At 48.9% G+C, this 13652-nt stretch overlaps 1 protein-coding gene across 5 annotated transcripts in view; it reads right to left on the reverse strand.

Annotated features, from left to right (window-relative positions):
* Positions 1-13652, reverse strand: part of NDST2 (N-deacetylase and N-sulfotransferase 2) — a 245676-nt gene that overhangs the window by 30017 nt on the left and 202007 nt on the right. For all 5 annotated transcript variants that reach the window (XM_054034852.1, XM_054034850.1, XM_054034851.1 and 2 more), the window contains one exon: positions 2306-3707. In XM_054034852.1, the coding sequence (XP_053890827.1) occupies positions 2306-3298 (993 nt within the window). In that variant the 5' untranslated portion in view covers positions 3299-3707. The remainder of the gene's footprint in view (positions 1-2305; positions 3708-13652) is intronic.

Consider the following 13652-nt stretch of genomic DNA (forward strand, 5'->3'; position numbering starts at 1 on the left):
CCTCATTTCCTTTTATTTTACACTCCATAAAAACATTTCAGTTTTTCTTTCACATTCACAAGATCTTCAGGAAATTATTGCTATTTCCTATATAAAAAACAATTAAAAAAAAAAGGTCACCAGACAAAGTAGCAGCACATACTGAACTTAGGGTGACCAGATGTCCCGATTTTATAGGGACAGTCCCGATATTTGGGGCTTTGTCTTATATAGGCGCCTATTACCCTCCCCCCCGGTCCCAATTTTTTACACTTGCTGTCTGGTCACCCTAACTGAACTCCCTGTGGACACAGAAACTCAACACAAAAGACAGTCAGTCCCCTTGCAAGAGACAATTTTACCAGAAGAAGCATTAGGTGGGAGTGACCATACATATGACAGCAAGCCATGTAACACTGAACAAGACCACTTTTCTGCACATAGTACGAACCAGTAACACTTTGAAGGGATGAGAGGATGGGATTTTTAGTTGAAATTCCATCAATTACAGTTTCAATGGATGGCAGAGTAACTTTGAGGAGGGTTAGATAGATGTTCAAGTATTATAGGGCAGTTCTTAAATAACAGATGAGATATAGTAGCTCAGCAGGATAGCCCGATCACTTCATTTAAAGTCCCTGATTCTCTGCGCTAGGTAAAAGCACATACAATACAAAGGCAAATGCAGAAACACAGGAAATGCCACACCTAAATAGATTCCTGTCCAGATTCCACCCCACTCTCTCCCTGTCCTGTACCTTTCTGACTCCTTCCTCAGTTATATCATCACCACCCAGTCACTCAGGGCTGCGATCAACAAACCCCCCAAAATGGCCCCCCTCAGATTCCTCTCCAGCAGTGAGGCCAAGGGTAGAGCTCCTGGCCTGAGCTCTGGGAGCTGCTCTGTGCATCTCCGCTGACCCTTATTCCAGGATTGCTGGACACTCCTTACTCCCTACACAACAGGTGATCTGCAGAACTGGGGACAGACGAGCTGAGAGGAGTAGCTGAGTAACCTGAGGCGAGAAGAGAGCTCCCCACTCTCCCAAGTGCTGTCCTGAAAGGTCACAGGAGGGTTAAACACTAGACTCCAGCAGTTTTATTGGTTGGTGTGCCAGGTGCCAGCCTTTGGGGCTGAGAGAGGACATTAGGCTTCTCTGCATGTGATGCTCTCAACAGAAGCTGCTCAAATCAAGATGGAGCTGCTCAGATCAAGTTGCATTCTGGGACCCCCATGGACTCCATCACTATATTAAAGATGAGAAAGAGTAGACTGCTGCAGTCATTCTCACCTTTAACCTACAAGTGCTATTCCTGAGGGACCCACCACCCTCAACCCTCCATTCCAAAAGCCCATCCCACTGAAACTCAACTGCTGCATCTGGAGCCCCCCTGCACCAGACCCCCACCTCTGCACCCAGACCACCCCCCACTGAGCTCTCTGCACTCAAACCCTCACCATGAGACCCACCCCCCTGCACCTCCCTGAGGCCACACATCCAGAACCCCACCCAGTAGCACCAGACCCCCCACCCCACCAAGCCCCACTCCCCCAGGCCCCCCTGCTGAGACCCCACACCCAGACCCACCCACCTTCACCTGGAAGCCCCTGCAGTCCCATTGCCCCTGCACCTAGAACCCCCCCAATGAGCCTCTGTGCATCCAGAACCCCCCACACCTAGACCCCTCACTGAGCTGCCTGCACCCAGATTGTCCCACACAGAATTCTCTCACCCCACACCTGGATCCCCCCCACACTGAGCCCCTCCACACTTGGATCTTGCCTGGTTAAGTCTGCCCACCCCACACCTGGTGCGCCTGGTGCAGAAGGGCAGGGCCCCAGAGTGTTTCTGGGGCAGGCCCAGGCCTTGTGCTGTGTCAGAGGCGGGTGCAGCCTCACCACTGAGTCCATGTCCCCAGGGTGGGAGGTGAGGAGGCTGCAGGGTGATCTCCCACCTTCATGCAGCCTGTGGCCTGTGCTCCCACTGCCATGCTGCAGTCTCCGTATTTATTTATTGACAAATAAAACTTGCAGAATTTTAAAATATTGTACACAGAATTTTTAATTTTTTGGTGCAGAATTCCCTGAGGAGTAAAGTGCAGCCCATGAAGGCTACAGGTCCCAGAATGCAATGCAGCATCTTGATCTGGGCAGCCTCTGTTGAAAGCATCACATGCTGGGACATATAATCTGCATGGACTACACTTCTACGATTGCAGCAATCTTAGGGGCAGCCCTGCAGCTCCTGGCAGATTGCCAATGCAGCCCTTGATTGGACCAAGGGGCCTTATTTAGGTGCCACTGGGTTATCCCTTCAGGCTTTACCTCCACATCAGACACCTTCATGCGAGTGCCCTCTTTGCCCACAAATATGTCATCGATGTCCACGAGGATGTAGCGGTCAAGAGTGAGGCAGAGGCGCTTGCCAGTCAGGTAAGCAATGGCGTCCACAAAAACAAGTTTGTGCAGCCAGAAGTTGAGGTTATTTCCAAAGAGGACCCGCTGGATCCCATCATGCAGACCCAGGTCCTGCACGACAGTGGCATGCAGTGCTTTGTGGGTGGCCAGATGAGGAATGGATTCTGAAGACTTTGTGCTGGCCAAGAGCACAGGCTCATAGGTGCTGTGGTTTGATTGGAACACAGTCCAGTCGTCACCGGGCAGGGGACCCTGCTCCACCTCGTTGGCCCGAGTGATGTAGAGCAGAGGGGCACTGGGGTTGATGTGATAGTCCCGGAGCCCTAGGTTAGAGTGTAGGAAGAGGGGGAATCCCTTGAGCTGAGCACTGAGCAAGCTGTTCTCATTGGCTTTGAAGAACCCTATAATCCCCACTCCATACTCCACACAGTATTTGTCCAACAGCTCCCGGTTCCAAGCATCTAGGTTCACATATTTAAGGACATTCTCATAGATGATAAGAGCATAGCGGCCCCTGTCCTTGTCTGTCAGGGTGGGCATATCCCCCTTGCCAGGGGCAATCTCTGTCCTATATTTAAACCGGCTGGATTCCAGGATGGCCACAATTTCCTGCCCCAGCTGGGAGTAAATGCTTTCCACAAAGACTAGCACCACAGGCTCAGTGCGCGAGGTGTCAACGGATTTGGTGAGCCTCCAACTGGCCTGGGGTGGGATCGGGACCCTGTGCTGGTTGCTGCAGTCGCTGAAGGGCAGGGGCAGTGGCTCCTTGATTTTGGGGCTGTTGGTAACATAGTAGGCCAGGAAGCACATGGAGATCAGGCTGAAGGCAATGAGCACCAGGATCAATCTGTGGAGCTCCAGCTGTCGCACGTGCCGCACCACTTTCCACAGCTGAATCATGGTGAGGCGGGCGGCCCACCCCCTCCTCAAGCTTTGCACTCAAGTCGTCCTGGAGACCTCCAGCGCCACCGTGGCAGCACCCAGCGGCAGCTCGCGAAGAAGAAACAGTGGCTGCAGAGCGAGGGAAAACTAAAGCGAGCAGCTTCTAGACTAGACTCCCAGGGATCTGCCATTTATCTCAAGTAACCATGGTCCTCAATTCCCATCGCTCCTCCGTCTGCTGCCCCCTCCGCCACTCCTCTCTCTCAGCCAAGTCCTAGAGAGGACGGGGTGCTTATAAACGCCTTTGTTTCCAAGCCCAAATCAGTCAGCCATCCTGCGTGCTGTGTGTGAAGCCGGGGAATCCCACCTGGAGTCTATTCCTCAGCTAGCCGCTTGCCATTCACATGATGGCACCTTCTGGCTACACCTGCAATTAAAGAGAGAGAGAGAGACTTTCAGTAAGGCTACAGGGATCAGAGGGGCTGGGGTAGCAGGTGGGCATGGAGGCAGTGGAAGGGCAGTCACAGATCAGACCAAGCTGCTGGTGGTAGGAAATGCACCATTAGTAAAGGAATTCAGATGAGCTGGGGAATGATTCTGTTGGGCTTTCTAGGAAGGGATCTGCAGGGAATAGAGATGGTGCTGTTCCCTCTTCTGGGATTCTCACACACTGTGATGCCAGAAGCCTGCAGCATTTGACGTCCCCTACCCCTCCTTGTACCATCTATGGCACTGGGCACAAGAGAGGAATCCCCTCTTACCCAAGCCTTCCTCTCACAGCAGCATCACGGGCCCTCACTTCCCCCCTTTTAACCTGCTCTTGTCATAATAATGTCCGTCCCCTCTCCTCTCCTCCCTTCCCACCGTTGCCTGCTTCCTTGTGGACTCTAGGGCTACTGCGGTCCCCACTCCCAAGGGAAAGCCTCTCCAATTGCAGCTAGCTCTCTCGCTCCTCCACCCTTGGAACGACACCATCCCATGTTCCCTGGCTCCTGCTTCGTGAGGCTGCCCTGATTCCCACAGGAGACCCTGCTCCTCCTGAGCTCTCAAGCTAATGCCTTCTCGAGTCCTGAGGGACGCTGTCATTTTAACAACAGAGGACATGTACTCCCCGTGTGCACACCGTGAGCTATAAAAGGCAAAGGCAGGGACAGCAGTTTCATTTTTATACGTGAGGAGGGTGCCCAGCAGTGATTCCTTTCCCCAGCATAGGAACTCTGATGCTCAGGTGAGTCGTCCAGCTTTCATTTAAACATATGCACACTCAGCCAGTGACGTGTGCCTGACTGACAACCTTGGAGACTAGTGATCTACCTAACAGGATCCTTGATGCATCACCAAACCTTCCCATGGTACCAATGTGCCTCATATACTGATCTGGAGGCCTTCTCCAGGGCACCTCTAAGGATGAGAGGGGAGTTCAATCAATCTTTGGTCTCTGCTGAGACTGCCAACAAGGTCAATTAGTGCCAAGTGACTGGATGGTGATGGGGAGGGAACACCTGCTTACATCTCCCACTTCCCGCTCCATTTTACATACACCACTAAAGAGCATCATGCCATCTTTCAGTCCCACACAGCCTGGGTGCATTTGGGCCAGGTTAAAGTTGTATATCTCATTACTGATCACCAGCTCTCCTGTCATTTTTATACCAGCAGCCTTGTTTCACCACATGCTGTTATTTTTATAGGAAAAGATCCCCACAAGGACAGACAAGCACCAATCCTTCCAAGATGCAAACACCAGGGAACTTACAAGATCTGCCCTGATTTCAAAATCACTGCTTCTTTCTCCTTGCCAGAAACACGGTTACCTAATGCAAAGCAGCTTCCCAGGAACTCACAGGAGCACATGGGTCTCACTCCCTCTCATGCACACCCACCCCTTCCCAGCCAGGCAGATGCTGAGCAAGCACCAGGGCCCTGTCACAAGGAAGTACCAGATGTCCCACACAGAGTTAGTCACATGTTCACAATGAGTTTTTTCTGAAAGTCACAAATAAATCCAAAACACATAGTTGCACAACACACACACAAACATTCCCTCTTCACCCTATGCAACTGGCACAGCACGTCACAGCTGTTTCCCAGCAACAATGAGAAGAGAAATGAGGGGCTGCTGAAGTGGACCATTCAGCACCTTTTCCTTGTACCTCCCTCTTTTTAGCCTTTTTGCTGTGATTTTTATTATTCTAATGTATTTGTAATTTGATTAGCCCTATTTGTCTCTGATTGTAAAACAGACACAGGGCCTGTTTATCAAAGAAGGGCTTTAAAATCAAATGCCACCAGAGAAGAAACTGCTCATGATTAAAAGATGCTGACTTTGTAATGTGCATTTCGCAATAGAAAAAAAACTACATCAGAGAAAAGATCAATTCACAGCTGGGACCAAAAGTCAAACTGTAAAGGTTCCCACCAGGTTACTTTCTAAGCTCCAGGTATTACTTGAGACAGAGATGACAAAGCAAGTGGGTTGTGATGTAAATATATAGCACCACCATCTTTTACCTGCGGAATGGGATCAGAATGCTCTTTACTATCATTAAAATTCACAATGCCTTTTGATCTCAGCTCATCGAGGCAGGGACCACTTTTTTGCATACGTCTGTGCAGTGGCTAACACAGTGAGGCCCCAAACCTGATAGAAGACATACTTTACACAGGGGAAACTGAGGCATAGCAAGGGTGACTTGCTTAAGGCCACAGTGGAAGGGTCAGGACTAAGAGACCCAAGAATCCTGCTTCCCCATCTCCTGCTGTAATCCTGGACAGCCCTCTTCACTGACAGAGCTGGATTTGGAAGTCCAGCCCAGCCAGCGGGAAGGTGCTGCATTACCTTCATCACAGACATACTGACTATTTTTGAAAGCCTGGATTCTAGATAAGTATACTGTGGGGGGGCTCAGCACCTCTGAAAATCAGGCTCTTAAGTGTCTCAAAGTTGGACATCCAAAAATGCAACACCAAAACTCACTGGCCCTGTTTGAAAAACACTCAAGAAAATGACTTTTCTCCCTCCACTGTGAGCCTTCCTGCACTAACACTGCAAAGGGGGCCCCAGCACCATCACCCTCTTGTTTGGCACCAGAACTCTGGAGGTACTTTACATTAAATGGAATAGCACTGAAAGGAGCCGGTGTTCAAAAAAGGGAGGACAGTAGCTGGACAGAAAGAGCCAATGTGCTATGTTCTTTCTATCAGGGAAGTTCCTGCTCTATAGTTGGGTCTACCAGGCATTATAACCCACATGTCAATGGGCATTAATTGCTATGAGAAACGCCCTTTACTCTGCTTACACAAATGAACTTCCAAGCCCACTTGGGGCCTTGGATACTCAATCCTGCCTGTGAGAAGGGGTTTTAGGACTGAGAAGCCAACTGCATACCACAGAGCTCACCTTTTCCTCATCCCCCTGCCTTGGGCTGCCAGGGGACACACATCATCTCCACATACATGGCACAGGAGGTTCTTCTTGCAAGGATGGCTTTAAGAAGAATGTAAGGAGGTATTTGTAAGCCAAGGAGCCCATGGGCTGGGCATAGAGGTTACCAAATAAATGCTGATTGGACAGAATTTGCAACCCAGAGGCTACTATCAAGGAAGATCCCACAGTGCATCCTCAAAAAACAGCCTGGAAAGCAGCACTAGTTCACTTCCCTGATTCTATTTACCCATCTATTCACCCTCCCCTGTCAGTGCTGAACCGTGTGTCTCTACAGCACAGCACTGCACCTTCAGTCTTCTGGTTACACTTCTCAAAAGGAGAACTGCAAGACAACTGGATTGTTCTTTTTAAAGTTGGGGTGACCTGGGATTTAAGCTAGCCTGCTGCACCTGCAGTGCCCAGCTGAGGGGCACGAGGGAAGGATACCCCCTGTACTGGGGACTTCTGAATCATGTGAGTGTTTGGATAACAATGACTCCATTCAATGGTCCAGCGACGCTCCCAAACAAGCCCCCATTTGTTACATGGGTGAGCGCAAAAAAACAAATTAAAAAGAGGCCTGTATCAAATCGCTGCTCAAGAATCTGTCAGCTCTGATCTCTCTAACAAGGCCTACCAGCCAGAGGGCATGCCAGCTGGCACACCCTGCACTGAGCTCTTTGGGGACTGCTTCAGCTGGTTTAGTTAAGAAAAAAAAAAAACCCCACAACAAAAATTACATCAGAAATGGTGAGGGAGGCATCTAGCCGCCATCCCTACCCAAACCGCAAAGCCCAGGCTGATTTCCAGGAGGAGGAATTAAACAGTTCCTTCTTACGGGAGAAGAAATTACCTGTGTGGTGGGTCAAACTCATGAGGATCTAACACTTCAGAAATATCAAGTTCATGGAGAAGTCAGGGTCTGTTCCAATCTGGATGTAAGTTTGCCAAGACCGCTTGATCTCAAAAGGTATGGAAGCAGGAGGTCAGAATGTGCAGCCAGGACTAAAAATTACATTAGTCCAAGGTCCCAGCCTCACTGTGTTCAGTCCTGCCACAGAAGCGCTGCTAGATGAATGCGCCAGTAACAATTTTAAGGTCAGCTATCACCAAGGCTAAACCAAATGCTTTGTACCACTTTGAAGCTAAGATTCTCAATTCCATAGTGACACACAGCATTAATGTTGAATTTCAGCTGTTTGTGAAATAAGAAGTACTAAAATCATATTGCTACTGTAGTAGTATAACAGCAAGATAGTAATCAGAATGATGTGGTTTTAGATCTGCTACGCAACCATCTGCAAAGGACTGGAAATTATTTTGTGGGATCAGTCCAAAAGCGTTCAAGACCAGTACATGTTCCTAAGCCGTGACTCTGAACCAGTGATCAGAAACAGAGAAGGTCGATCTCCACATTGAGGTGCACAGAAACTGGAACCCATCTGGGATTCACAGTGTGTCCAGGGACAGGGGAAGTATTGAAAGTCTGATAATATCAGCAAGAACTCCTGTCATGTAGAGGACCCACCTTCTGACTGCACTGCAGAAGGCTCACTGCCCTAGGAAACAAATTTTCTGGTGCAACATTCTCCTCCCTCCCCCATTAATCACCATCTAATGGATTTCTAGACTCCACAATGGCAGGCTCCTCTCCTTTGCCACAAATGACTCCAGTTCCATGCTCTCCTCCCTATACTTCCTATGCAACAAGAGCTGCTCTGGACACCAAAGACAGCACAAACTGGTTTATACAGTAGTTACAGAAGGAATCTAATTGATTTTCTCGTCTATTCCATTCCACCTTAATACACCATCTCCCAGGAAACACCGCGTTTCCTTTGTAAGAAGCAGCATTTTTTTAAAGTAGAAATTCCAAATTCTTGGTGCCATCAGGATAAAAACAAAACAAAAGTACCTTGCTTGTCAACTCCATAGTGGAGCAAAACTGTCAGACACCCCTGCCTCTCCACTCCTCTACAGCTGTATCAGCACTAGGATCTGGAACTACCTGACAATGGTTACCAACCATGCATGGCTCCCCCTCTCCTGTGGCTGTGCAGCGTCTGGTCACTAGTGTAGACAGGGCATGTTTAGCTCCAACTGCAGAATGGGCAGTCAGCCCTTGGGTAGGCAGGAGGCTGATTACTCTTTGTGGGACAGGTAATGAGCCTGGTGTGGCCTCTGTATGCTATGTGTTCAAACACAGCTCATTGTGGGGGTGAGGGTGGAGCCATAACTGACACTCATTGCCAGCTAGCGCCAAAGTCTTGGATAGACAAGGCCCAAAGAATGGAGAGCTCAAGCAGGAGATCAGCTCCGGCAAGAAGCATCAGCAGTTGCTGCCCTGACAGACGCTGAGACAAAGTCAAACCAGTTTTGTGATCTGCCTGGGTGAGTCACCCTGAGGAGATAGGCCTCTTCTGGCAGGGATCCAGGGTAAGTGGGAAATCTGCCAGCTGGCCGACAAGCCCTAAGGCATCAGCCTGAAACATGAGGAGAAGGGCTGGAAGAGGAGATAGCAATTACTTCTCTTCAGACAGGTGTGTAACTTCACACCCTCTGCATTAGCACAGCCTGCATTAACTCCGCCCAGTGCAGAACTGAAGGGAACTGAGCAGTAGCCTGGAGCTCAAAGTCACGCTGCCAGATCTCTGAGATGCTCGCTAAGCTGCAGCAGGGCAGCTCCGAGCTATCTGCCAGGGGTGCGGCTGCACAGGACCCCATGATTCCCGGGGGCCCCGGCTGTCAGCAGCTCCTTCCAGCACACCCTTCTGACCTCCCATTCCCATGACTGGCACCCTGATCCAAGCCACACACTCCTCCTGGCTTAACCCCACTGACAAGCACTCCAATGCCATCCTCCCAGTTGTGAAAAACCTTCCTGATAAGCACCTTCAGCCAGGCCAGCTGTCAACCCAGCCCCCACCAACCTGCTACACTGATTGCCTCTATGGTGTCGCTACACCTAATCTAATCTAATCTACAAAACTAATAAATTTGTTAGTCTCTAAGGTGCCACAAGTACTCCTGTTCTTTTTGCTACACCTAGAGTGGACCTGACTCATCTTCCTAGGCCCAGGAATTTCAGACTGTTGTATGCACTGATGTGCCACTGGGCTTGGCTGTCAGCACAAGCCCCTACCTGTGTCGCACGAGCTGGGAGGGGAAGGCAGTCTGTCCCCACCTGGCATCCCAGATGCACAAATCAGAAAACAAAAGAAACCTTTACAAACAAAAATCAGATACTGCAGCATTCAGCAATTTTGAGTGCTACCTACCCCAGTGAAAGGAATGCAAAGAGGCAGCTTGCCAGCTACACACACTGGCTGGAATGAAAAGGAGAGTGTGTGTGTGTCCTGGCAAAGCAAGTGCATGGAAAGGTCAGTGCTCTCAGCAGCTGAAGTGACGTAACTGCTCGGTGGCTGACCAAGCCCTGAAGTTAGAAAGAAGTGGGATTTTCCTCACAGCTTAGGAGTCACAGGTATCCAAGTGGAACCTTCACTTCCTCACCTCATACTTGCCAGAGCTCTCACTTCAGGATATTAGCCCATTCCAAAGGCTTTATCCCTTTATTCTGGTATTAGCTTCCCTTCTCTCCTCTGCCCTTCCTCACACTCTCAGACCCCACACCAACTGCTTGGAGTGGTGGGGAGGAGGAAAAATGCACTGGCTCCTTGTTCCCCACACAAAGACAGAGCAGTGAATGATGCTCCCTGCCCCACCTGAATGATGAGTCAGGTCCCCCCAAACTTGGGATATTTCCACATTAAGCACAGGTTCCCAGTACACTAGCCATCAACCCAAATTCTTTACCATGTAAAATCCCTCTGGTTTGGACACGAGCACAGGAAATAGCTGCTGTGCCTTCAGCACTAGATATGGACAAGGATCTACCCTCCATTCCCTAACACGCCTCTCTGCCACCACTCAGACAGAAGACTGGTGAAAAGAACAAACATCTCTCTCTGCAACCAGCCTCTGACAGATAACCTAACCAGGCAGGGAGATGCAGCAAGCACCAAATACGGGAGCTCATCAGACCCGAGGTGTCTCAATCGCAACACCCGCTGGAGCATCCAAAATCAGGACCATTTTCAAAAGTTTGGCTCTAAATAGCCATGAGACCAGTCCAAACGTCTTACAGCTTTTCCCTTTGCTTTGAGTATTTCCTCTTAAAATCCTGTCTTTAACCACCAAGATCAAGCCTAGATTGTGTTCTGTCTCTTATACATCCCTGCTGAGGGGCTGTGCCTTGCACCGACCCTGACAGAGGGACTCCAGGATCTAATATGTCTTTCCCATCTTGAACATCTCGGTGCATACAACAGTAGGAATCAGTAATATCAGGGTAAGAACTGTCGCACTGAAATCTCCCGTGAGATAGCAGAGGAAGAAAGCTCCAGCAGAGGGTGAAAACCACCAGAGAGGCCTCCATGCTTACCTGTCCTTGTGGTTTAAACCTTGCAATTACAAGGGAGCCACAATTGCTTAGGTTTGCAAAAGAACAAGTTGCATGGCTGTGTACCAAGGCTCCTTCCCGCCTGCCAGGGCTGGCTCGCATGAATGGAAAGCTTCCAGCAGACAAAGCACACAGTTAAAGGAATGTTAGTCCTACCATTCGGTTCTCGATGGACAGACCTCCAGCTAAGCACACAGCTCCCCGATCCCTTTGGGGCACTGTTAAATATAACCTGAAATATAAAAGGAACCACATCCTGAGCCCAAGCAACCCCAGCTGCCATTCCATGGGATGTACATGTGCTTTCCAAGGTCTCTCCTAAGGGAAGAAGGGTGGCCACCCTGGAAGCCCCATCTGTGGAAAGATGTTAGGGTTCTATGGCCACTCCCTTGGTCAACTCCCCAACAATATCTACCCCATACGGGTCTAGGGGGCAGGCAGGTGGGGGACAGCTCAGGGGAATGAATCAACCCAGGTCTGAGCTACAAGGGGGACCTTGCACTTGGAGGACAGTCCAAGGCCTAGTTATGAAGGGGATCAGTCTGGGCCCAGCTATAGAGGTGTCTGGGACACAAAGGGATGCAGTGTAATTGATCAAACTTGAAAAGTGGCGTGGAGCCAGTATCATTAGTCATTGCTAAATCAAGCAGCAATTTCAAGCCCCAATCCATTTGCTTATGTCCCAAACCCCGTTAAATAATGCATTGGGATTTGATACACAAAATGCACATTCTTTGGCAGGTTTCGCTATCGCAGGATAGCTCTTCATATTATCCAAAGAAATACACACATTTGGGAGCGGACAAAATATCCTGTCTCTCTGGCTGTTTGTTTTAACACATGACAAACACCAAGTTTCAGAGCCTGGTGTCTTTATTTCGGCAGCTGGAAGAGCTAACACAAGAGCCCCGGGCTGCACAGAGAAAGGAAGACATTCCCTGCCTCTGTGGAAGTGGAGATGTTCTGCAGTGGGCAATCTCAGTATATGCAGGAGGAAGGGTGATAGAGAAAGACATAACTAAATTCTAACATATGGCTGCAACAGACCATCAGGGACACATCAGTTGCGTTCCTGGAGAGGACTATCCAATCCACCCCTTGCAGTGGGAAAGGTGAGCCAGAGTTCTAGCATCTCTCAAGGAAAAGCACTTGGTCCCTACTCAAGGGATCAGACACCATCTCTTGATGCTGAGACTCTCACAAAGTATCATCCTACCTTTAACCTTCCTCTTTGGGGGAAGGTTACTGAAAAGGAATAGCAAAGCAATTTTGGTAACACCTGGAGTACTCAGATATCATTGATTCCAGATTGCTTTAAGCCTGGGTATGGTCTGGAGTCTGCACTGGTTTCACTGGGTGACAATACCCTGATGGTGATGGATGTATAGCAAGACACAGCCCGGTTGCAAACAGCTTACACTCCAAATTAAGACAAAATGCAGTAAGCGGGTGTTACAAGGAAGGGAAGGGAAGGGGTGAGGATGACCACAGTTATGGTGACAGGAAGGTGAGTTACACGGACTTAGTCAGGCAAGCAATCTGCAGGCGTGAGGGGAGTTTGGATTCTTTAAAGATATAAACAGATGAGAGACACTGAATGTCATCAGTAATCTGCTGTCTTGCCTGTATCAGTTAGGGGCATTATTTCAGAAACATGTTGGGGTGGGTGCAAAACTGTTAGCATATGTGATTATACTAGATCCTGCAAAGTTGGCGGGGGGGAGGGGGAGGAGGGAGCAAAGCATACAGACTTATGAAAAGCCAGTGGGGGACAAACCAAAGTTGGGGGGGGCAAATACCTCCTCCTTGCCCCTTAGCAAATGGCACCCCTGGTATCAGCTGCCCGTTTTTCACAGGCAGCATGGCAGAAGTGAGAAGTGAGGAAGGATCTGGAGGAGGACAGCATAGCAGCTTGGGGAAGAGGCATGAGAGACAGTGCGAATGCGCCTGCTGGAAGACCAGGCATATGGGTAATAGAGAGCTGGAAGCTATTGTTAAATTTGTCTTCCTCTATGTGGGTGGAATTATTTCATCTTTCAAACCATCTGCACTCATAATCATTAAAAAAAATATCACAGCAATGCAGGCAAACACACAGTTGCTCCCACAGTACAAGGTTTGCCTTACCACCAGCTTTACTCCTACTCCCTACAAAAAATCCAACACCCCCCTTTTACGAATGAACGCCCACCACACAGAAAGGTCCTGTGCTTAGACACTACTTAACCAAGGGTAGATAAAAATCATGATTTAAAAACAATAAATAAAAGTGATGGATTTTAAATTTAAATAATGATTTTTATTTAAAATTGATTTTGTAATTACATGTTGCTAGCTCTTCATTTTCTTCACATTTTACAGACTTTAATTGCCCAAGTGGGTGTTTTGTCCTTGTTTCTTTAATTAACTAACGAACAGCAAGTAGAATTTTTGATTTCACCTACAGATGTTTTTTCTACTGTGAAATTTCACATTTAAAATGCTGC

This window comes from Malaclemys terrapin, chromosome 7 (genome assembly GCF_027887155.1).
Source record: "Malaclemys terrapin pileata isolate rMalTer1 chromosome 7, rMalTer1.hap1, whole genome shotgun sequence".
Taxonomy (NCBI): domain Eukaryota; kingdom Metazoa; phylum Chordata; order Testudines; family Emydidae; genus Malaclemys; species Malaclemys terrapin.